The following is a 22,961-nucleotide window of genomic DNA, read 5'->3' as shown; positions in this document are numbered from 1 at the left end:
TTTGATTGTATAAATAGAGAAATAATATGGTCAGTAATGGAAGACCTGGAAAGCCCACAAAAGATAATAAGCCTGGCAAAAAGTACATATAAAAGTATATAGAAATGTACTGGCTAAAGTACTAATAAACGGAAACTGATCGCCAATAATAAATCTAAGAGGAATAAAACAAGGGGACAGTTCCATTCATATTAGTATTGGATCGAGTAATGAAGAGTGCTAAAAGAAGGTCAAGGCAAACAGTCAACAATAGGGTATAGGAATTTAGTACCAGTGAAAATGGAAGGATTACTATATGCAGATGACCTAGAAATAATAGCAGACGATAAAGAAAAAATGCAAAAATTAATGAATATATGGGTGGAAGAAATAGAAAATTTGAAAATGGAGGTAAATGTAAAGAAAACGAAGACCATGATAGTAACCCAAAAGAGAAGGGAAGAAATAAACCAAACGTTATTTAGTCGCAAAAATGAAATAATGGAAACAATCTCGACGTTTGAATACCTGGGAGTAATAATATCAGAGGATGGAAAGGTAGACAAAGAAATCTCATATAGGGCGAAAAAAGCAAATAAGATCTACTATGCACTAAATAAAACAATATTTGGAAAGGAAGAAATAAAACTAAAGGTATACAATGCAATATACGTATCAACTTTAAAATTATGCAAGTGAAACATGGGTAAACAATGCAAAAATAGACAGTACAATAAGCGCAGCGGAGATGAAGCAGTTGAGAAAAATAGCAGGAAAAACAAAATTGGACAGAATAAGAAATGAGGATATTAGACAAAGGCTAAATAGCAATCGATAATAACGAAGATCCAAAAAAGAAATTAAATTGGTATGGACACATTAACCGAATGAACCAGGGAAGACTACCAAAGCAGGTGATGGAATCAAAAAGGTATGGTAAAAGAAGGAAATGGAGGACAAGAAAAAGGTGGATCGATCAGATTATAGAAATTGGGCAGGAAAAACACATAAACAAATGAAAGAGTTAGCAAAGGACCGCAAGAAATGGAAGAGATGGATAGAGGATGAAAAGATCTCTGACACCCCTGAGGGGCATAAGGAGTTTCGAGAAGGAAGAATTTTTATTAAGAATTTGTCACTCAGATAGGTTCTTCTAAACTGTGGTGGTAATTCAATGGCTTCTCCAAATAACGCTCCAACAGGAGTGGATCTCATGGCACCTAGACAAGCAATCAATTGAATTCAGCAATTGATCGTTACATTTATTTTCTTTAATAAATTGGTGCTAGCAGATGCATATAAGATGGTGGCATAGTCTATGATCGACCTTATGTATGATCTAAAGAACAGCTCACTAATAAACAATTTAAAAAACGTTCTATTTGTTTTTTTTTTCTCTATACCTACCATTAATTCCATCATAAAGTTAGTATGACTATTTTATGGCAATTCATTTAATTAAATTAAATATGTATTGCAGTTTAGGCAGGGGAATGGCCACTCTCGTATTAAAATTTCCTTCTGAAGTTCTTACAACCCTTAAACTTTTATATGTTAATACTTTGTTACAGTCTCGGAGCCAATTTAGTACATCAGATCAAATAAGTCTGAAAGTTAATCATACATTTTTAAGACACAAATAAATATAATATTATCTCTTTTATAAGTATAAATTATACTATTTAATTTTCTTATAACATTACTACCCCCTAGTTATACCCACATAACAATTTCATGTTCTTAGTAGATTCATAGAACATACTTTTCAGAAAAAGTATATACTGAGAATGTGCGTAATTACCATTGCGAATGTGCAGAGCAGATACCGAGTATATACTACATTACAGTACTTAAACGTTCTATGTATATACTTAGAATGTACTACCGCACTTCTTTTCAGTATATACCAAGAATGTTCTTTTTAGAACATTCCAAGGACGTGCTATAAACCTTCTATGTGTATACTTAGAACATACTACCGCACATCTTTTTAGTTTATACCAAGAAGGTACTTTTTAGAATATTCCAAGGAAGTGCTATAAACCTTCTATTTATATACTAAGAACGTACTACCGCACATCTTTGTCTGGGAAGAATATTATATTTTTAAGAATATTCTAAGAAAGTGCTATCAAGTGCTATATTGCTTAGAAGTATGTTTTCAGCATCACCTAATCTCATCTTAGGTTCTACTGGTTCTACCAAATATCTATTTACATATTTTAATTGCAAATAAGAATGTAGTTAGTACCTACATTCTACAATATTACTTAAAAAGTAAGTACATATTTATAAATTTTAGTTATTTATATAAATCATTATATAATATTTAGCTAAACTAAACTATGCATAATAAGTAACTAAAATTTATATAATACTTATATGTACTTACCTATTTAAGTAATATTGAGTTATCAAAATAGATTATATGTATTTTGAAGCACCGCAAACAAAATAAACAGATTATGTATGTTCTTTAGTCCTAGTACTACATCATTCGCCTTCATCCATAGAACTGCATAGATCCATAGATGATACAAATAATGAAATAATGCCTGTTTTCTTTTTCATATTTCACGGTTTTTTCCTATCCCTGATCCATTCAGGTAAGAATAGAAATGGTCAGAATATGATGGGGGGGGGGGGGGTTATGAATGTATTGTTGAATAACAAAATCGGTGGTCAGTGTTGCCAAACGGAGAGAAATTTCCCTTTTTGCGGGAATTTTCAACATAAAAGGTGATAAAGGGAAAAAGTTAACTCAAAAGGGAATTATTGTTCCAGTCCAAATTGTAAAATATTAAGAAAAAATCAAAATATTTGAAAATAATTCAACATATCTTCTCAGATTTTGTAAACAGGAGGGAAGTTTTTTTTTTATAAAAGTGGGAATTTTTAAGGTAAGTTGGCGGAAAAAGCTTACTCGACGGTTGGCAACGCCAAAGCCTTTGGTTGCTTTGGTTGTGCAGTTTGGCACGTTTTGGTTCTGCGAAATGGCCTATTGAATTGAATGTACCTAAATTCAAATTCCAAGGATGTAAAAATACTAATGATTCATGATAAACTCGAAATGGTAAAGTCATTTCAATTATGAAAACGAATTTTTAATAGTATCTATGTAAACGTTAATACAATTAATGTTTAGACTTTTTTACCCTACAACAATTTTGAAATGAAATTCGTCCAATACTACCTACATACATAAATTTTATTAATTATGTATTCTAAAATATAACGAAGTTGATAATGTATAAGGCTAATATTATACTTCCTATACATACAAAGTATTTTTAAGATATTTTAAAGGTATCTACTTATAAGTATGTGTTAAGAATGTACTTATAAGTATGTGTTAAGAATATTCGATAAAGGTATATTCTAAGAATAAACTTTTACGAATATTCCGAGATCCTACGTACACGAATATACTTAGTATATTCGGTACGAGAATATACTTTGAAGTATATGCAAAGAACATGAAATTTAGAATGTTTTTTAAGGTAGATGCTATGCTTGTACTACACATATACTAAAAAGAATATACTCCGACGAATGTTGGTAGTATATGCTTAGAACATGATGCGAACATCATTGTTATGTGGGTATAATTTTTGCTGAATGTAGATCGGAGAAAACTATAAGTACTTAATAAAAAACAGCATACAAAGTACGTAAATACTCTGAAAAATATTAACTTTACATTTATAAATTAAGATATTCATTTGTATTATAATATTTATTGTAGAAGAACTATAACTTTACAAATTTAAAATGTAAATATGTATAAGTATTATAACCTTAAAACTAAAACTGCAACAAACGAGAGAGATTCCTAATCCTAAATGTCCTTGATTTGAATACGACCAATCACAGCCCGTAAAATCCGTCCATAACACAAGTCTAGTGGAAACTCAAATCATGCTACCAGATGTCTCACTTTGCCTAGTAAGTTATTAATTATTATCTGCTTACTGTGAAGAAGCAGTATGCCATTTTTGTAGCGTGCGGTCTAGATAAGACACCTGGTTTGTGTTTATTTTACCGAAAAAGTGTATTGACATCCTAAAAAGGCCATCCTGTTAATATAGTTACTTTGATGTAATTATTGAGTCATTTTTATCTTAAAATGGGTGATCATTTAAACTATAGACATTTTAATTATGTAAGTTTTTTGTGTAATTACTATAATATTTAGTATTACAGAAACAAAAAAAACTTTTTTTAATGTCGAATAGATGACAAAATATGAGCGTTCAATTATCTATTTTTAATTTTTTTTGAGTAATTATTCAGTTTTTCAGTATTTAAGTTTTTCAGTATAAATAGAGTCATTAGAAATTATAGTCATCTATTCTACGTTGTTTATTATCGGTCTGTGTTGTGTTGACCAAATAATATTAAGTCAATGTATTTGAAGTTTTCTTTTTTTGGTCAACAATTTTATAGTTATTTCTTTCTGTGTAGATTATGTAAATATTGAGTATTACCTTATTGAGAATATCTTATTAAGTATTTTAATAAATGTTACATTGAAACGTACGATGTCTCATTTTATTTAATTATTATTTACAGCTCAAGACTAGAACATTGATGTTCTGTCGTAGCAGTGTTGCTAATTTTTCTGTTGTGTTACGTTTCGTTAATTATTCCTTTGAGGATTTAGAGGTAAAATCCCAGGCGCCCAATTTCGTTTGTGTATTCAGTATTTCCGTTTTCTTGGAGTCCATGAGTCAAACCATCAGTTGTTAATGTTATCTATTTATCTTTTGTCTATCGTCGTTTCATTGGCTCTATTCGTATATCGCTCTAAATTCATTTAACATCTTTCATTGCAACAGAAGCCCAATCCAAAGAACCACGCCCACATCTCTTCCCACTGAGCAACGTGGCCTTTGTTTTGTCAATGTAGGCGATTGTACCTTTCCTTCTTCGGTCATTCCTTATTCCATCTAAGGATAATATCGTCCTGATCCTTCTGGTTCAGCTTCCATGACCTCGTGTCCATCCGATCGTTATAAGGGATGGAATTTATAAATTGGAATCTCGTTGGAACAAGTTTATTGATGTTCAAGGAGATATACTGAATAATAAAGTAGGTATATTTTGATTGAACAACTGTAATGAGGATGATGATGATGAAAACATGTTATAAGCTTAAAGATATGTTGTTGATACATAAATAATTGTCCTGAGTAAAAATGAAATTTTTTATAAAAATGCTTACTTGGGTTTATTAGTTAAATCAAATCTATCTTCAAAATCGATCCTTAAAATTTCTCCCAATGGGGCTGTGATCCTCCAGTTGCACTCTATATGAGGATTGGGAATATTAGGATAGTTGGGACTACTGATTTCTGTAAAATTATCGTATGAACTCAATATGATGTTGCCACCACATTTAGCTGAAACTTCTTGGTATTTTAGTCTAAAGCCCTGAAATAGGTAATTTTTATCACGGTCATATTCCTCAACCATTAATAAATAAATGTGTTTCAAAAACTGTTCCTTTTCATCTTTCAAAATTGGTATATACCTAACTAAGCCTGGATCCCGCGTACCACAAAAAAGTTTATTAACAGCAAGCTGAAAATTTGTTAATAGCTTAACGGTGTCTAGTCGGACAAACTTTGATATACGGGAACACTGAAATAGGGGAAGTTTTAATTTTGGAACAGGTTACAGGTTTCGAACGTCAGGCTACGAAAACGTCCCATGTATTTTGTCGAACAGAACTTCCAATTAATTTGTTACCCTTTCATTACATTCTTATGCACAAATCAGACTGCTATTTATCACCAACATAATTCCTGTTATTTGGCATGTTCTACGTGTCGGACTTATTAAAATGCCCAACATATTTGTCGGACAAACATTTGTTCATATAAAAATACGAGATCCCTTGTAAAAGGTAGGTATATTTAAAATTCCCTAAATAAGGGTTACATTAAATCACAGAACGTTTTAGGATTAAAAAATCCATCATCAGTGTTACTAAAAGCCAAAAAATAGCATGCCTGAGCCACCAAAATGTTTTGGGTAAAAATCCTTTAAATGTTGGCAGTTGTTGTGTTATATTACATATTACTAAAATTACTTAATGATGTTGCAAATATACCTGGATATTACCCAAGGCAACACAGGACTCTTCCCACGTGGGAGTGGTTGGAATTTAAGGATTAAAACCTCACATATTGAAGTTCAATGGCCAACTGTTTTTTCATATACAGTGTGTCTGGGTAACTTAAAACCATATGGGAAACTTTTTTAATATCAATTTTACGAAAAAAAGTTATTCTTTATAAAGGGCTCTGCATAGTCTAAAACCTAAGACGCAATCATCAGATATCAAATTTTATCATCAGGATACGAGGTATATCAAAAAATATGAATTTCGTTCTAGAGTAAAGTGCCTTTATATTTCAAAATATCGAAAATTGTCATTATGAAAAGTTGTTTGTAATTAAAAGTTATGTTACAATCTGCATTTACACTCTTCTAATTGAATTTTTTTTATAATTTTCCTCAAATCACGGACCCAACATCATTTTTATTTATGATAGCTCCGTTATTATTAATTTTGCGAAAAAAGTTATTCTTTATAAAACGTTCTGCATGTCTAACAAGTAAGATAAAATTATAAGATATTAAATTTTGTCAATTTTATACGAGGTATGTCAAAAAATATGAATTTCGCTAAAGAGTAAAGTACCTTTATTTTTCAGAATATTGAAATTTGTTATTATAAGTTGTTCAGAATTAAAAACTACGTTTTAATATGCAATTGCATCCTTCTAGTTGAAATATTGTGAACTATAAAGATATTTTACTCTTGAGCGAAATTCATATTTTTTTACATACCTCGTATAAAATTGAAATAAATTGATATCTAATGATTGCATCTTAGTTTTTTGACTATTCAGACATTTTTATAAACAATAACTTTTTTCACAAAATTAATAATAACGGAGTTATCTTAAATAAAAATGATGGTTGGGTATCCGTAATTTGAGGAAAATTTTCAATTTTTTTTTAATTAGAAGAGTGTAAATGCTCATTATAACATAATTTTTAATTACAAACAACTTTTCTTAATAACAATTTTTGATATTATGAAATATAAAGGCAATTTACTCTTGAGCGAAATTAATATTTTTGGACATACCTCGTATATTATTGATAAAATTTGATATCTGATGATTGCATCTTAGGTTTTAGACTATGCAGAGCACTTTATGAAGAATAACTTTTTTTCGTAAAATTGATATTAAAAAAGTTTCCCATATGGTTCCAAGTTACGCAGACACACTGTATTATATACAGTTTGCTATTGAATAAGCTTAAAAACAACCTGCTAGTTTTCACAATCATAAACTTGTCAGGATGACACGTTTCACAATAAAAATCACGTTCTACAATTAAAACTTCCCCTGTACCAGTCTTCCCATTCCCATACATCAAAGTTTGTTCGACTAGACACCGTTAAGCTATTAACAAATTTTCAGCTTGATATCAATAAACTTTTTTTGGTACGCGGGATCCAAGCCTAAACCTAACCTATACTAATATACAACACAAAATTATACCTCTATACTCATTGATCCTTTATATTTGATATACAAGTTATTTCCAGTAGATGTCAACTTTTCAGGTAGTGTATGTCCACAATATTTACCAACACCTAATAAAGGTGAGTCTGCAAATTTGCCATTTCTTAACTACAAAAAATATAGATTTAAAAACACTTTGACCAAGATGTACAAAGCAGTATTGTTACCATTAGGAAATTATCACAACCTTTACTGGTATCATGATCGATATGCATTTCTTCGAATATTAACTCGATTATCTTCGTGGATCCGACTGTTATGTTCCATTGGCACTACAAAAAACGAATCATTAAGCTACTATTATAAAGGGTGATCCTTTTAGAGGTACTTTTTTCATAAGGATTTGACGGAGATCGTGCAAGAATCGTATCACCCGACGTTGCGTTTTTATTCAGTATTGTTTGACATTTTTCATCCTGGAAAGACTTAGCTCAGCACAGCATCTAGAAATTATTCAGCTGTATTGCGAAAATAGGCCTTCTATTCTATAGGGAATGTATTTCGTGCGCTTAGAGCAGCTTATGGTTCACATAATTGGTCTACCGAACGCACAATTCGCTATACAATCAGTAAGTTTGAAACCCAGCTTTCATGATTGGATAACACGTGAGCAAGTAGACCACATTCATAACACACTGAAGAAAATATTAGCGAGGGTAGCGGATGGTGTACGCGAAAATAATGAAAAATCAATTTGTCGCCGTGCCGAACAGCTTGGCTTATGCAACAACTTAGCGTATTTTACGTAAGGATCTTGGTTGCAAAGCATACAAATTCCATTAGTGCAAGATCTGAAACCGATTGACCTTCCGAATTGTACCGTTGATGTGCTCTTGATAATCTTGCAGAAGATCCACTGTTTTCGAAAAAAAAAAAAACTTCTTGGGGACGTCTTTCTCGAAACTCCTTATGCCCCTCAGGGGCGTCGGAGGTTTTATTCATCTTCTATCCATCTCTTCCATTTCTTGCTGTCCTTTGCTAACTCTTTCATTTGTTGATGTGTTTTTTCTTTTTCCTGTCCAATTTCTATAATCTGATCGATCCATCTCTTCCTTGGCCTCCCTTTCCTTCTTTTACCATATCTTTTCGATTCCATCACCTGCTTTGGTAGTCTTCCCTGGTCCATTCTGTTAATGTGTCCATAACATTTTAATTTTCTTTTTTGTATCTTGGTTATTATCGATTCCTGTTTCAGTCTTTGTCTAATATTTGCATTTCTTATTCTGCCCAATTTCGTTTTTCCTGCTATTTTTCTTAGCTGCTTCATCTCCGCTGCGTTTATTGTACTGTCTATTTTTGCATTGTTTACCCATGTCTCACTTGCATATATTAAAGTTGGTACAGAGATTGCGTTGTATACCTTCAGTTTTATTTCTTTATCTATTTCTTCCTTTCCAAATATTGTTTTATTTAGTGCATAGTAGATCTTATTTGCTTTTTTCGCTCTGTATGAGATTTCTTGATCTATCTTTCCATCCTCTGATATTATTACTCCAAGGTATTCACACGTCGAGACTGTTTCTATTATTTCGTTTTTGCACCTAAATATCGCTTGGTTTAATTCTTCCCTTTTCTTTTGCGTTACTATCATGGTCTTCGTTTTCTTTACATTTACCTCCATTTTCAAATTTTCTATTTCCTCCAACCAGATATCGATTAATTTTTGCATTTTCTCTTTATTGTCTGCTATTATCACCAAGTCATTTGCATATAGTAATCCCTCCATTCTCACTGGTACTAAATTCCTGTACCCTATTATTGACTGTAATTGTCTTGACCTTCTTTTAGCGCTCTTCATTACTCTATCCATTACTAATATAAACAAAACTGGCTGAGACTGTCCCCTTGTTTTATTCCTCTCCTTAGGTTTATTATTGGCGATCTGTTTCCGTTTATTTGTACTTTAGCAAGTACGTTTCTATATGTACTTTTTACCACGCTTACTATGTTTTGCGGGATTTGCAGATCTTCCATTACTGACCATATTACTTCTCTATTTATAGAATCAAAAGCAGCTTTAATATCTATAAACGTAATATATAAGTCTTCTCCTATTTCATTTTTCCTTTCAATTATATTTCTCAGTATATATGTATATATTATCTGTTGTTCCTCTTTCTTTCCTAAAAGCCGCTTGTTCTTCTTCTAGTTTTCCTTCCAGTTCTTTCCTGAGCTTCCTTTCTATTATCCCGGTGTAGACTTTATATGCCACTGATAATAAGCATATATCCCTATAGTTATCACATTCCGCTCCATCTCCTTTCTTGTGTATTGGTATCAATAAATTTTCTTCCCAGTCTTCCGGTATCTTTTCTGTTCTCCATGCTTCCCTCATTATTTCCAGTAGCCAAAGCTTGCCTCAGTCGCCCACGTACTTCATCATCTCCGGATCTATGTCATCGGCACCTCCCGCTTTTCCAATCTTTATTCTTGCCAATCCTTCTTCAATATCTTTGATATGAATTTCGTCTGCTCGATTGTCTCTATCCACTTCTCTTGCCTGCTGTCCTCTCTCCTCATTTTGTTGGTTACTTACCTCGAAATTTTCTTTATAGTGCTTATTCCATATGGTTAGTATGTCTTGTATGTTTGTTTTCAATTCATTTCGCTCATTTCTAATTCCTCTTATTTGTTTCCTTTTTGTTCCTTTCATGCTTCTTATTTTATGCCAAAACTGTTTATTGTTATTCCCAAAACCTTCGTTCAATTCTTCACCGAATTCCTTCCAGCTCTTCTTCTTCGCATCTTTTACTAGTTCTTTCACTATATTTCTCTGTCTTCTGTATTCGTCTCTATCTTGCTCTTCATTTGTGTTTATGTATCGCTTCCACATTTCTTTCTTCTTTTTTACAGCTTGCTTTTTTTCCTTACTCCACCATCCAGTTCTTTTATTATTCTTCCCATTCTGTCTTATTCCACATACTTGTTTTGCAGTGTTCCATAGCGTGTCTCTCAATTTTTTCCATCTCTCTTCCATATTCCATATTTCCTCATTGTTTTCATGCTGTTCCAGTATTTTATCTGTCTCTCTTTGGTATAATCAAGTATATTCAAATGGGAAATAAGCCACAATTTTACCTAAAAATGATTTTATTAACGTTTCGACGCCCAAGTCGGGTGTCGTTGTCAAAATACAAAATAATACTAAATAAACAAAAATGTTGTTGCTTAGTAAAAAAATCTTCTAATAATTTATTTAATCTGACTCATTTATATCGGCAATTCAGACACGTATTATACATTTTAAAGTAGACGACTTTAAAATGATATTGCCAATATTGATGAGTTGTGTTCCTGGGACGACTTTACTAAAAGATAGTTCATTCGATTACATGAAATCAATCCCAACTCAAGAATATCCGCCACAAAAAATCATAGCATGTGATCTGTCTTTAAAAAGACAACCAAATGCAACGGTGGCACTGAAATTCTCGCGTTAGAGATTCCATAGTAAATCACGAGGGAAAACCAGGAAAAACCTCGTGATACGATCCCGACATCGTAAGTATTTGGGTTTACATTTAGTTTACTCTCAAAACTAATACCAAATTCTGACTTGATATTTTAAATTTTAAATAACACTAAAATACTAAATGTACTAACTCGATATGTTACTGATTTACTAATTGTGGTATTTTCTTTCTATTGACTTCCTCCTTTAATATGGGTAACCACATCCTACTACATTCTACCGAGGAATTTGCGACACAATTGGTTTCATTTAGCATAATTAGAGCCGCTTCTTTGATTTTTCTCTTTTTACTATCTGCTTCTTTTAGGACTATACTTGAATCTCTCCACTGAACTCTATGTTCATTATCCCATGCGTGTTGACATATTTGAGATCTATCAAATTTTTTTTCCTGGTTTTCCCTCGTGATTTACTATGGAATCTCTAACGCGAGAATTTCAGTGCCACCGTTGCATTTGGTTGTCTTTTTAAAGACAGATCACATGCTATGATTTTTTGTGGCGGATATTCTTGAGTTGGGATTGATTTCATGTAATCGAATGAACTATCTTTTAGTAAAGTCGTCCCAGGAACGCAACTCATCAATATTGACAATATCATTTTAAAGTCGTCTACTTTAAAATGTATAATACGTGTCTGAATTGCCGATATAAATGAGTCAGATTAAATAAATTATTAGAAGAATTTTTTACTAAGCAACAACATTTTTGTTTATTTAGTATTATTTTGTATTTTGACAACGACACCCGACTTGGACAAAATCATTTTTAGGTAAAATTGTGGCTTATTTCCCATTTGAATATACTTGATTATAAAAATGCCACAAGAAAATAGCTTCAGAACAACTCTTTGGTATAACTTCCTCATTTCCATATTTTTCATCTTATGTATTGCTATTCTTGTATATTGAGGACTCTATTATTTCCATTAGTTTCATGTTTATCTCTACTGTCACTAATCTGTGTTGGGGACGTAAATAACAAAATGCCCGTATTTAGGGTGATGAGGAACTCAAAGAGGTTCAAAAGTTGCCATTACATCCAGAAAAAACAACTGATTAGTGTGGTTTATGGGCCTGTGGAATCGTCGGTCCACATTTCTTCAAAACAGAGACCGTTACTAAGTCCGAGACCGAGACCAAAATGGAGACCGTTATCACGTCATGATAACAGACGATTTGGTGCCTGAAATTGAAGCTCGTGGTCTCGACGACATTTTGTTCCAACAAGATGGCGCCATTTACCATACAGCTCGTGAAAGCATGACTTTGCTGCGAGAACGCAGCAAAGCAATTTATTTCACGCTTCAAACCAGTGAATTGGCCGTCTATAACCTGTGACATCACACATCTAGACTTTTTCCTTTGGGCCTATCTAACGTTCAAAGTCTACATGAATAAACTGGCTACGATTAAGCCATTTAGCCCGATCAAGGAACACAAAAATTTTCGAAAACCTCCAAAAAAATAAAGGAAGGATGAAAATTTGGAAATGGGTAGTTGAAATTGTCTATTATTATATAAGAGAAAGTTTACAATTCTACACCCCCTCCATTTTACAAAAATGGAGGGGATTACCGCTTCTCGGGAGTGAAAAAATATACATTCAAAATAAGTTCGGAATTGGATAAAATGACTAATTCTGAGCAACTTTTGCTCTATAGAGTTTTTTCACTAAGTCAATACTTTCGAGTTATTTGCGAATGAATATGTTCATTTTTAACAAAAAAAAATTTAAAAAGATTTAATAAAATGTAATGTTTTTCCACCCTTCAATGTATCCCATCTATTGTCTCTGAATAGCAAAAATATATATGATTGTTTAATGAAATTTATCTGTGAAACTAAAATTAACCTCTAAACTTTTAATCCTGATAATTTGATATATTATGTACATATGAAAAAAGAAGAAGAAGAAGATGTATAATGGAAAAATGTGGTGAGCAACTTGGACAGTCCATAGCGGCCAGCTGCAACTTTTGAACTGAGTAGAGAGCTGTGGACGAGTTTGCTATGGAACTAACTCTAAGGACCTCATTGCCTTCTTTATGTATGTATACAAAACAAAAAGTTGTGACTGGCTAATTGACACCCAAGTCTATGCCATAAAAAAACATCTTTTTGGAGAGTTTTTCGCAAATAACTCAAAAAGTAAGGATATTATCGAAAAAAATATTCCTATCAAAAATATAGCCTATAAAAATGTGAAAAAAAAAATAGTGTATGCGTAAAGTCTGCATACCCACCACCAGCGGAGTTATAGCTAATGAAAAGTAGGTTCTTATTCGTCCAATTCCAAAATCGAATATTTCGAAGTGAAATGACAAAAAAACGGAGCACTTTCCTGGGCGAGTATCGATTTAGCATTCGAAGCGAACAGTTCGTTTTTGCGTGTGTGATCGGTGAAAATTAGTTTTGGTGAGTCGGTAATTAATAAAATGGAAGTCAATACCATTGGCAAAGGACATCCACCCGATCGGGGAGGGACGATAAATATTAATAATATGGAACTGGATCAGGAGGAAAAACAAACACAAATAAGTCAAAATGCAAGTTCACAGGTACAAAAGGTAGCAAAAACACAATCAAATAACTTTTTTCCAGTTTATCAGGTAAGCGATAACAATAATTCTAATGAAAACCAGTTGCTAATTAAACCTATTAAAAATAAATATACACAAGGAGACCAAGGACCGTATTTTGTCTATTTACAAAACCGAAACGGGCACATTGGCCGTCTACATCGAATCGCCACCGCGCGTCTTGTGCTTTCTGCAGAACCTACGGTAAGAGATAATATAGTTCACATCAGCGTTATTGGTAGAAATAAAGTTAGAATTGAATGTAATTCATATAAAAGCGCAAATATTTTAATTGATAGTAAAAATTTATTAGAAAAAGATTATGACATATACATTCCTAATTTTATGGTACAAAAAAGTGGAGTAATTAAAGGGGTCGATAAAGGTATCTCAGAAAACGAATTAAAGGACATTATTGTTTGTAAATATGGTAATTTTAAGGTATTAAGTGTAAAAAGAATGAAAAGAAAATCAAACAACGAGCTGATAGAGACGGGTACGATAGTGGTGACTTTTAGAGGACAAATGATACCAAAAGAAGTTATCATTGAGAGAATGATATATCAAGTCGAAACCTATATACCGAGAGTAATACAATGCCTAAATTGTTTAAGGTATGGCCACGTCACTGGTCAATGTAGAGGGAAAAAAAGATGCGGACAATGTGGACAGGAGCATGAATCTGAAGCATGTGAGTTAACAGAGCCTACTTGTTTATTCTGTTTTGGAAAACACTCAGCACTGGACCGAGCAAAATGTCCTGAGTTTGAGAAACAAAAGGCTATCAAATATCTTATGGTAAACGAAAATATGGCATTTGAAGAAGCAAAATTAAAATACAGTAATAGTTATACCTCAGCCTTAAAAACATCAAATGCAGGAAATAGATATACAATAACAACAAAAAGAAAATGGAGCGAAGCCACTCAAAATAAATCGGTTTACCCATATTCGGAAGAACATGAAAATATTTTAAACAATCCTAGCACCTCTGCGTACCCGCCTCTACCAATTCCTAAGAATATTCCAATGTATCACAAACAGGTAACACAAAATAACCAAACAACAAACAAAAACCTTAGTGAAAATATATTAACAATTTTTAAAAATATATTAGGTAAAAAACTTTTGCCGACAGAAAATAAACAAATTATGGAAGAATTTAAAGATAGTCTAGAAAAATTTTTAAATGGATCTAACAAGTAAAAAAATCTTACAGTGGAATTCACGATCGATAATACACAATAAGGGACATTTCGAAAAATATATATTTGAAAATAAATTTTTGGCTATATTATTGAGTGAAACTTGGTTGAAACCAAACACAAACATAAATTTTTCTCGATATAATATACTTCGCGAAGATAGACCGCAAGGTTTTGGAGGGGTCGCAATATTATTAAATAAAAACATAAATTTTCAGAATAACTTAGATTTTTATAAAATAAATAATGTAATGTGTGTTGCAGTACAAGTCATTTTAAATCAAAATATTTTAAATCTATATTCTCTATATGCAAAACCTAAACTAGGTATATCGAAAAATGAGTGGGTCAGGTTCTTTAATAGTTTAAACAAACCATTTTTAGTGGGGGGAGACTTCAATTGCCATAATAAAATATGGGGATGTGATGAAACTGATCGCGAAGGGATAAATCTTTTTGAAGCTATGGAAGAATGTGGACTTAATTTCTTAAATGACGGTTCGGAAACATTAATTCGGAGGTCCATGAATAAAAATAAGTCAGCTATAGATCTAACAATTTGCTCAAGAGATATCTATTATAAATGCTCTTGGCACACAGAAAATATGAGTCTGGGTTCAGACCATTATCCAGTAGTTATCGAATTTGCACATGATAGTAATGTAAATACCTGTTTTGATAATAATGATATAATTAGAAATAGAATTAAATGGGATATTAAAAAAGCGGATTGGACAGTTTTCTCTTACTTGTTAAGCAATAAACAAAAAGACAATATAGGACAAAATACAGAACAAGAATATCAAATGTTTTATGATTCTATAAATGATGCTAGTAAAATTAGCATTCCAGAGAAGAGAAAAGTGACCAATGCAAAATTTAATAAACCATGGTGGAATAATGAATGTAGGGAGGCTATTAGACTGCAAAAAGAGGCCTTTTTACAGTTTAAAAGAATATCTAATCACGAAAATTACTTAAAATATCAGCAAGCAGAAGCATATAAAAAAAGAATTATTTTAAATAGTAAAAGAGCCTCATGGAAAAATGTATGTAATAATTTGAACAAAAATACACCGATAGGTAAAATATGGAGTGAGATTAGAAAATTAAAAAACGCCTATAATCCACCTAAAAATCCAATAGTTGAAAATGAATGGATCGAACTATTCTTTAACAAAATTGCCAGACCTTGGGTCCTAGAGGAAGAAATTACATGTACAACGAACAGTACAATCACTGAAGACAGTAAATTTCTAACAGAATTATTTAATTTGGAAGAGCTTAAAAATTGTTTAAAAAACAATAACAACTCAGCTCCAGGAAAGGACAGTATTCACTATAGTATGCTATATAATTTGCCTATCCAAAGAAAAATACAACTACTAAATATAATAAACCGCATATGGACAAGCATGGAAGTTCCAAACTCATGGAAAGAATATATTATAGTCCCAATTCTCAAGCAATACAAACCCGCAAATTGTCCTGATTCATACAGAGGCATTTCGCTATCGTCATGTATCTTGAAAACATTGGAGAGAATGATTAAACAAAGATTAGAATTTTGGCTGGAGAAAAATTCTCGACTCTCTCCAACACAATTTGGATTCCGAAAATCATGTTCAACAATGGAAAACTTATCACACTTGGTACTAGATGTTTACAACTCATTTTCTACTAATAAGTCAGTTGTAGCTACATTTATAGACGTCGAAAATGCATATGACAATGTTAATCTGGTAAGCCTGTATCACCAAATGAAGAAAATAGGAATCCCAGATATACTATGCTGGAGAATTTATAAACTTTACAGTAATAGAATCTTGTATATCCAAATTGGGAATAAACTATTAGGTCCCAGAATATCAAACATTGGGATACCTCAAGGAAGTATTCTAAGCCCAATATTATATGCTATTTATACTTCGGATATAGGTAAAAGCATATCAAATAGTACCCAAGGTAAAATATTACAGTTTGCAGATGACATATGTATTTACGTAGACCAAAACGAGATAGAAAAGGGCTGCAAAATAATAAATGAAGTATACAGTTGTTTACTTGAAGACTTATATCACTTAAATTTAACAATATCTTCAAATAAAACACAAATTTGCATATTCTCCAGAAAGCAAAAACTTCCCGAACTAGTAAAAATACAAAACGTCCAGTTCAAAGTTCAACCTAAAATTAAGTATTTGGGGATGATATTAGATAGAAAACTGAGCTGGAAAGACCATATTGAATACATTGTGACAAGAGCTGAAAAAGGTTATAATGCATTACGAGCAGTAAGTCACATAACTTGGGGAGCAGATGCCAATATTTCATTAATAATGTACAGATCATACATAAGATCTATTTTAGATTATGGATGCATATTTTATAATCAGGCAGCCAAAACTCATCTTAAAAAAGTAGACGTGTTATCAAATAAATGCCTTCGATTATCTATCGGAGCTCTCATAAGCACCCCATTGTCAAATTTAAGTATAGAGTGTAATGAACCACCACTATACCTAAGAAGAAAAACTCTATGCGAAAAGTTTATACTTAAAAGTATTGCTAAAGAGAGTTTAATAGGGGATAAGTGTCAAAAACTTTTTATACATGACCTAACGAGTGAATACTGGAAGAAAAAACCTTCTTTACTACTTGCTGAAACATATAACAGCTTGCGCCAATTTAAAAATAAATTATACACATCAAAAATATCACCCACATTTCAAATATATCTAAATAGCACTCCTAATATACAGCCAATTTACATGAAAGATTATTCGAACTTTCCAGCGAATTTAAGGAACTCTATGTTTAATGCAGATATAGAAACACTATGCCCACAGTATTACCAAATTTATACAGATGCCTCAAAGATTAACTCTAAAGTTGCTGCTGCCATATGGGACCCTAAAACACAGTACAAAGAAGGAATAGGACTGGATGAAGATACCACGGTATTTACAGGCGAACTAATAGCAATATTGAAAGCAATGCAATACATAGCCACGATCAACAATAACAACAATAGATTCGTAATACTGTCAGATAGCAAAAGTGCTCTAAGTAAATTGGAAAAGTGGACAGGACATAACAATCATATTATTATAGAAATAATAAGAAACTTTATCGAACTCAAAGCCAAAGGCAAAGAAATATCTTTCTGCTGGATAAAAGCTCATTGCAATTTAAAACACAATGAAATTGTAGACAAACTAGCAAAGAGTGCTACAGAACTAGAAACTAACTGTGAATATAAGCTAACACTAAATGACGCATATGCTTATATTAATAACAACAAAATGAATAACTGGAAAGAATGGTATACCAACTCCAAAAAGGGACTGTATTATAAAAGTATTCAAACAGATATTCCATCTAAAGGCTGGTTTAGTGATTATCAAGGCAACAAGGTCCTCATATCATATATATGTAGACTTAGGTTTGGTCACTCCTTAGCTCCAGAACATAAATATAAAATAGGATTGTCTGACACAAACTGTTGTGAATGTGGAGAATTAGGATCCGCAGAACATATGATATTAGATTGCAAACTAAAAGAAAAAGAAGTAGAACATTTTATAAATCAAATTCATACTAAACAACACATAAGAAAACCTTTTAGTTTACAAACACTGATTGCTACAAAAGATAAAAGTATCTACGAGATCCTAATTAAACACATTAATAATATAAAACTAAAATTGTGAAATTATATATATAAGTTACCTTTGTTTACCCCATTTGTTGACCCTCCTTTCCGTGGTCTGGTCTTGTTTGATTTTGCTCTGAAAGACCCATGAGCACTTATGTATCCCAGTTAATAATCCTTAGGTTAGGAAAAAAAGAAAAAAAAACACATAATAAATAAATAAAAAAATAAAAAAAAAATATATAAATAAATTACAAAAAAAAATAAATTAAAATAATTAAAAAAAAAAGAAAAAAAAGAAAAAATAATAATAATAAAAAAAAAATATGTGTGTATATATATATAAAATAAAAAAAAAATGAAAGAAGCTATCATTAAAATAATAAGTACTTATATTTGTAAATCATTATTATCAAATAGGTCATTCATATTCAAAAATATAATGAGAGTATAACAGATATCTCTAAGATTTTAGTTAGTAAACAAATTTGGTTCGGCTAATGGATTAAGTCCACAGTCAAGAAATCCGATAGCACACACACACACACACTTTCCTGGGAAAACTCATTTTAACTTTTTTAAAGTGCTTAAAAAAGGTTTATTTTTGTTTTTTAAAAAAACTTTTACCATTAAAAGTAAGTGAGTTACGCTTTTTGGTATAAAAATCGCAAAAATTACCCCCTAATCAGCATCCAAAATAAAATTAATCGCTATTGTCTCACAAGTTACTTTGCTTATAAATTCTTTATATGATCTGTAAGTTTCATCGGTTCAAAGTGCGTGTGTTTGAAAAGGCTGTAGTTAAAATGGCTTGAATGAGTCACTAATCAAGAATGTATGCAAATTTTGAACAGTCATAGCATAACCAATTTTTGTCTACCGGTAAAACAAAAAATCCAAAATATTCAGAAAAGTAAAACGTACATTTTATTACAACCCCCTCCGTGGCTCAGTGGTAAGAGCCCTGCCTTTGGATCGAAAAAATCCGAAAGGTTGTGGGTTCGAATCTCACCAGGGTCAGACATTTTTCATTTATTATAAATTAGTAAATGAATATAGTTTCTGTCCTTGTGGGATCGGTACTCACCGGAGGGACCGCAGACGTTCGGATACAATTAGCGTCTCTTTGCAAAGACAAGGACGTCGACTTTGCAAAGTAACAAGACACTTACTCAACATACACACTACACATTACTCCCCTGACTTAGTGATAAGTTATACAATTACGTGGCTAAAGGTTCTAGTTCTAAACCAAGGCCAAAATCAGAGGAAAAAAAACATTTTATTACTCTTTGAAATTTTTGGTATTACTAATAATTTTTAAGTTATTTTGAAAACAAAAATGAAATTTTTTTCAAAATTAGAAAAATTTTTTTTTCAAAACCATTTTTTTTTCAAATCTGAACACTTTTAACCAACGAAACTTATGGATCATATATAAAGAATACATAAGCAAAGTAACTTGTGAGGCGGTAACGATTAATTTTATTTTGGATGCTAATTAGGCGGTGATTTTCGCGATTTTTTTACCAAAAAATAAAAGCGACCAACAATATTTTAAGCGTAACTCACTTACTTTTCATGATAAAAGTTTTTTAAAAAACAAAAATAAACCTTTTTTAAAGTCTTTAAAAAAGTTAAAATGAGTTTTTACAGGAAAGTGCTCCCTTTTTTTGTCATTTCACTTCGAAATATTCGATTTTGGAATTGGACGAATAAGAACCTACTTTTCATTAGCTATAACTCCGCTGCTGGTAGGTATGCAGACTTCATGCATACATCATTTTTGTCACTCTTTTTTATGCTATATTTTTGCTAAGAATATTTTTTTCGATAAAATCCTTACTTTTTGAGTTATTTGCGAAAAACTCTCCAAAAACATGTTTTTTTTTTGTTAAAAATGAACATATCGCTCACTGAGTTCTATAGTGGCACATTTTCAGAAAATGGTGTTTTGTGATAACCACTACTTAAAAATCACGAAATTTCACTTTATAATTGAACGAAACCGGCATAAAGGTAGCTTGCATAGAATCCCCTAGATAGAGTTGTACCACGTGCATATTTCCCTCCATTTCGCTCGAGCGGCAGCACTATACCGTCACATATTTAATATACCGTTGACTTTAGGTGTGATTGTGTTGCTTCTACGTGAAATACCGGCATATTTTCATAAAACTAATGTTATGCCACTTTTTAGTTTTTATAACCTTCAATAAAAATATCTTATTTTTTAGTCTATACCGGCACATTAAAAGTTGTGCCAGTATAGAATGAATTTTTGGCAAAAACATACTCTTTGTGTCACCAAAACATAAGGTTGTGTCGGTATAGAATTTACTTTAATTCAAATACTTTGCTTTATGCCACGAAAGAACAAAGTTGTGTCAGTGTTGGTTTACGTTTTCTTATATTTCACTTAGAATGTAAGAAGAAGAAGAATGTAAGAAGTCGGTACAAAACAAAATTAAAGGCCTTAGAAACTCTTGACAATCTTATCAAATGTACAACAGGAAGATAAACGTTCCAGCCAGATCAGTTAAAGATCTGTGTGACATCACTAAAAATGCAGGTAAGCATGTACCGGAAATGCATAGAAGAAGAGAGACGAGCGTTTTTAAATTATACTGGGATTTGGGAGACATTTCCAAGCAGTTAAACATTAAAATTGCATTGATGGAACAGGTTAATGTACAAAAAGTGGTGGAAGAACCAATAACAATGCTTTTTATTTTGTTAAACAAGGTACAAAATTAAGGGTGTGCAAAGTTTTTTCATTTCGACTTTATGTATTACTTTAGGTCTTTAGGGAGAAGTCTTTGTTAAGTGATGTCTCAATACTGGAAGTCGAAAAGGATAATCATAGCATTTTCCTGTATAAAACTTCCTTTAACGAATTTTATTTTAAAATGGTCAACTTATTCAAAGAAAGACGAACCATAAATCCTAACAAAATATTTTCTTTTAAAGACATTGAAATTAATAGGGTCTATCAAAATAAAATTCCAATTTCCAGAAAAAAGTGTGAAGATCTAATGTATCTTATTCGATCTAATGCAATTAATAAAAGTCACAGTGAATTTTACATCAACTTACATTCCACGTTTTTATTCTTGTTTCTATAAACAAGGTTTTTCTATAACTGCTAATCATTTTAAAATTATTTTTTAGTTATTAGTAAGAAAAATATTGTTGTGAACATATAGTATATCTTTATTGCGAATAAAAACATGATTAAAAAATTAAAAAATAAAAACGTTAATTTTATGAACTTTTTATGCCACTACTTACGACCGACCATCTTTGCCAAAACACTATTATAAAACTTGAATTCAATATTGGCATATTTATATCAAAGTTCTCGAAATTCACACAATGGAAAATAATTTAATATCTAACCATCAATTGACAAGTATTTGGTTCCTTCTGTCGACCTCTTATCCATAAAATGTAATTTTGAATGGTATTTTATGATGTCATGAAACATGGTCAATTATCTCAGAATTTCATTTTTGCGGTTGTGCCACTATAGAAATCAGTGAGCGATATTCACTCGCAAATAACTCGAAAAGTATTGACTTAGTGAAAAAACTGTATAAAACAAAAGTTGCTCAGAATTAGCCATTTTATACAATTCCGAACTTATTTTGAATATTTTTTCACCCCCGAGAAGGGGTAATCCCCTCCATTTTTGTAAAATGGAGGGGATGTAGAATGTAAACTTTTTCTTATATAATAATAGAAAATTTCAACTACCTATTCCCAAATTTTCATCTTTCCTTTATTTTTTTGGGTCAGATTGTTCTTTGATCGGGCTAATTGGTCAAATACCAATCGAAATGCTTGAACGCGGCATCGAGAATTGAAACTTTTGTAAAGTAAAGTAATTGTACAGAATAGTACTTTTGTATGATAATAAAGATTTTCAAATAACATTCACTTCTTTCATTATTTTTTTCTTTTTGAAAAAGTCACCCTAAATGAATCCTCCTTTATACAGGGTAGCGAGAAAGTATGGAAACACGGTAATTTCTCGAAACCGCTTGAACTTTTGTTATAAATTTTGGTGGGTAAGGGTATTCTAATACGGCCGATATTATAGTGATAATTACATTGTTGTCAAATCTTCCGTTTTTCTGGAAATCTAACGAACTAAATAGAACACCCATAGTATATTTTTTGCGTTTTGAAGTCCTTAAGAAATACTGATTATTTTTCTTGTTATGTTCCCTAAACCTAAATGCCATAATTTCGGAGTTATTGCTATATTTATTAAAAAAAATTTAACAAATTATACAAATTTCCTTTTTTGGACCGGGAAGATATTATTTTAGGTTCTTTGGATCATTGGGAACAAAAAAGGTCTGTTGTAATTTTCCTCAAAAGTTAATTTTTTCCGAGTTATAAACAGTTTAAAACGGAAAAATATCGAAAAATTACGATTTTCTGGGTTGAAAAACATA

General features: G+C 31.6%; 1 protein-coding gene across 1 annotated transcript in view; it reads right to left on the bottom strand.

The window, feature by feature from the left end:
- Positions 1 to 22,961, bottom strand: part of LOC126878468 (cubilin-like) — a 447,168-nt gene that overhangs the window by 146,141 nt on the left and 278,066 nt on the right. Inside the window, exons 38-40 of the mRNA XM_050641213.1 lie at positions 7,754 to 7,858; positions 7,563 to 7,694; positions 5,204 to 5,412 (exon numbers count right to left, since the gene is read on the bottom strand). Of these exons, the coding sequence (XP_050497170.1) occupies positions 5,204 to 5,412; positions 7,563 to 7,694; positions 7,754 to 7,858 (446 nt within the window). The remainder of the gene's footprint in view (positions 1 to 5,203; positions 5,413 to 7,562; positions 7,695 to 7,753; positions 7,859 to 22,961) is intronic.

Source organism: Diabrotica virgifera, chromosome 10, assembly GCF_917563875.1.
Source record: "Diabrotica virgifera virgifera chromosome 10, PGI_DIABVI_V3a".
NCBI classification, from domain to species: domain Eukaryota; kingdom Metazoa; phylum Arthropoda; class Insecta; order Coleoptera; family Chrysomelidae; genus Diabrotica; species Diabrotica virgifera.
This window is presented reverse-complemented; position numbering and strand designations above follow the sequence as displayed.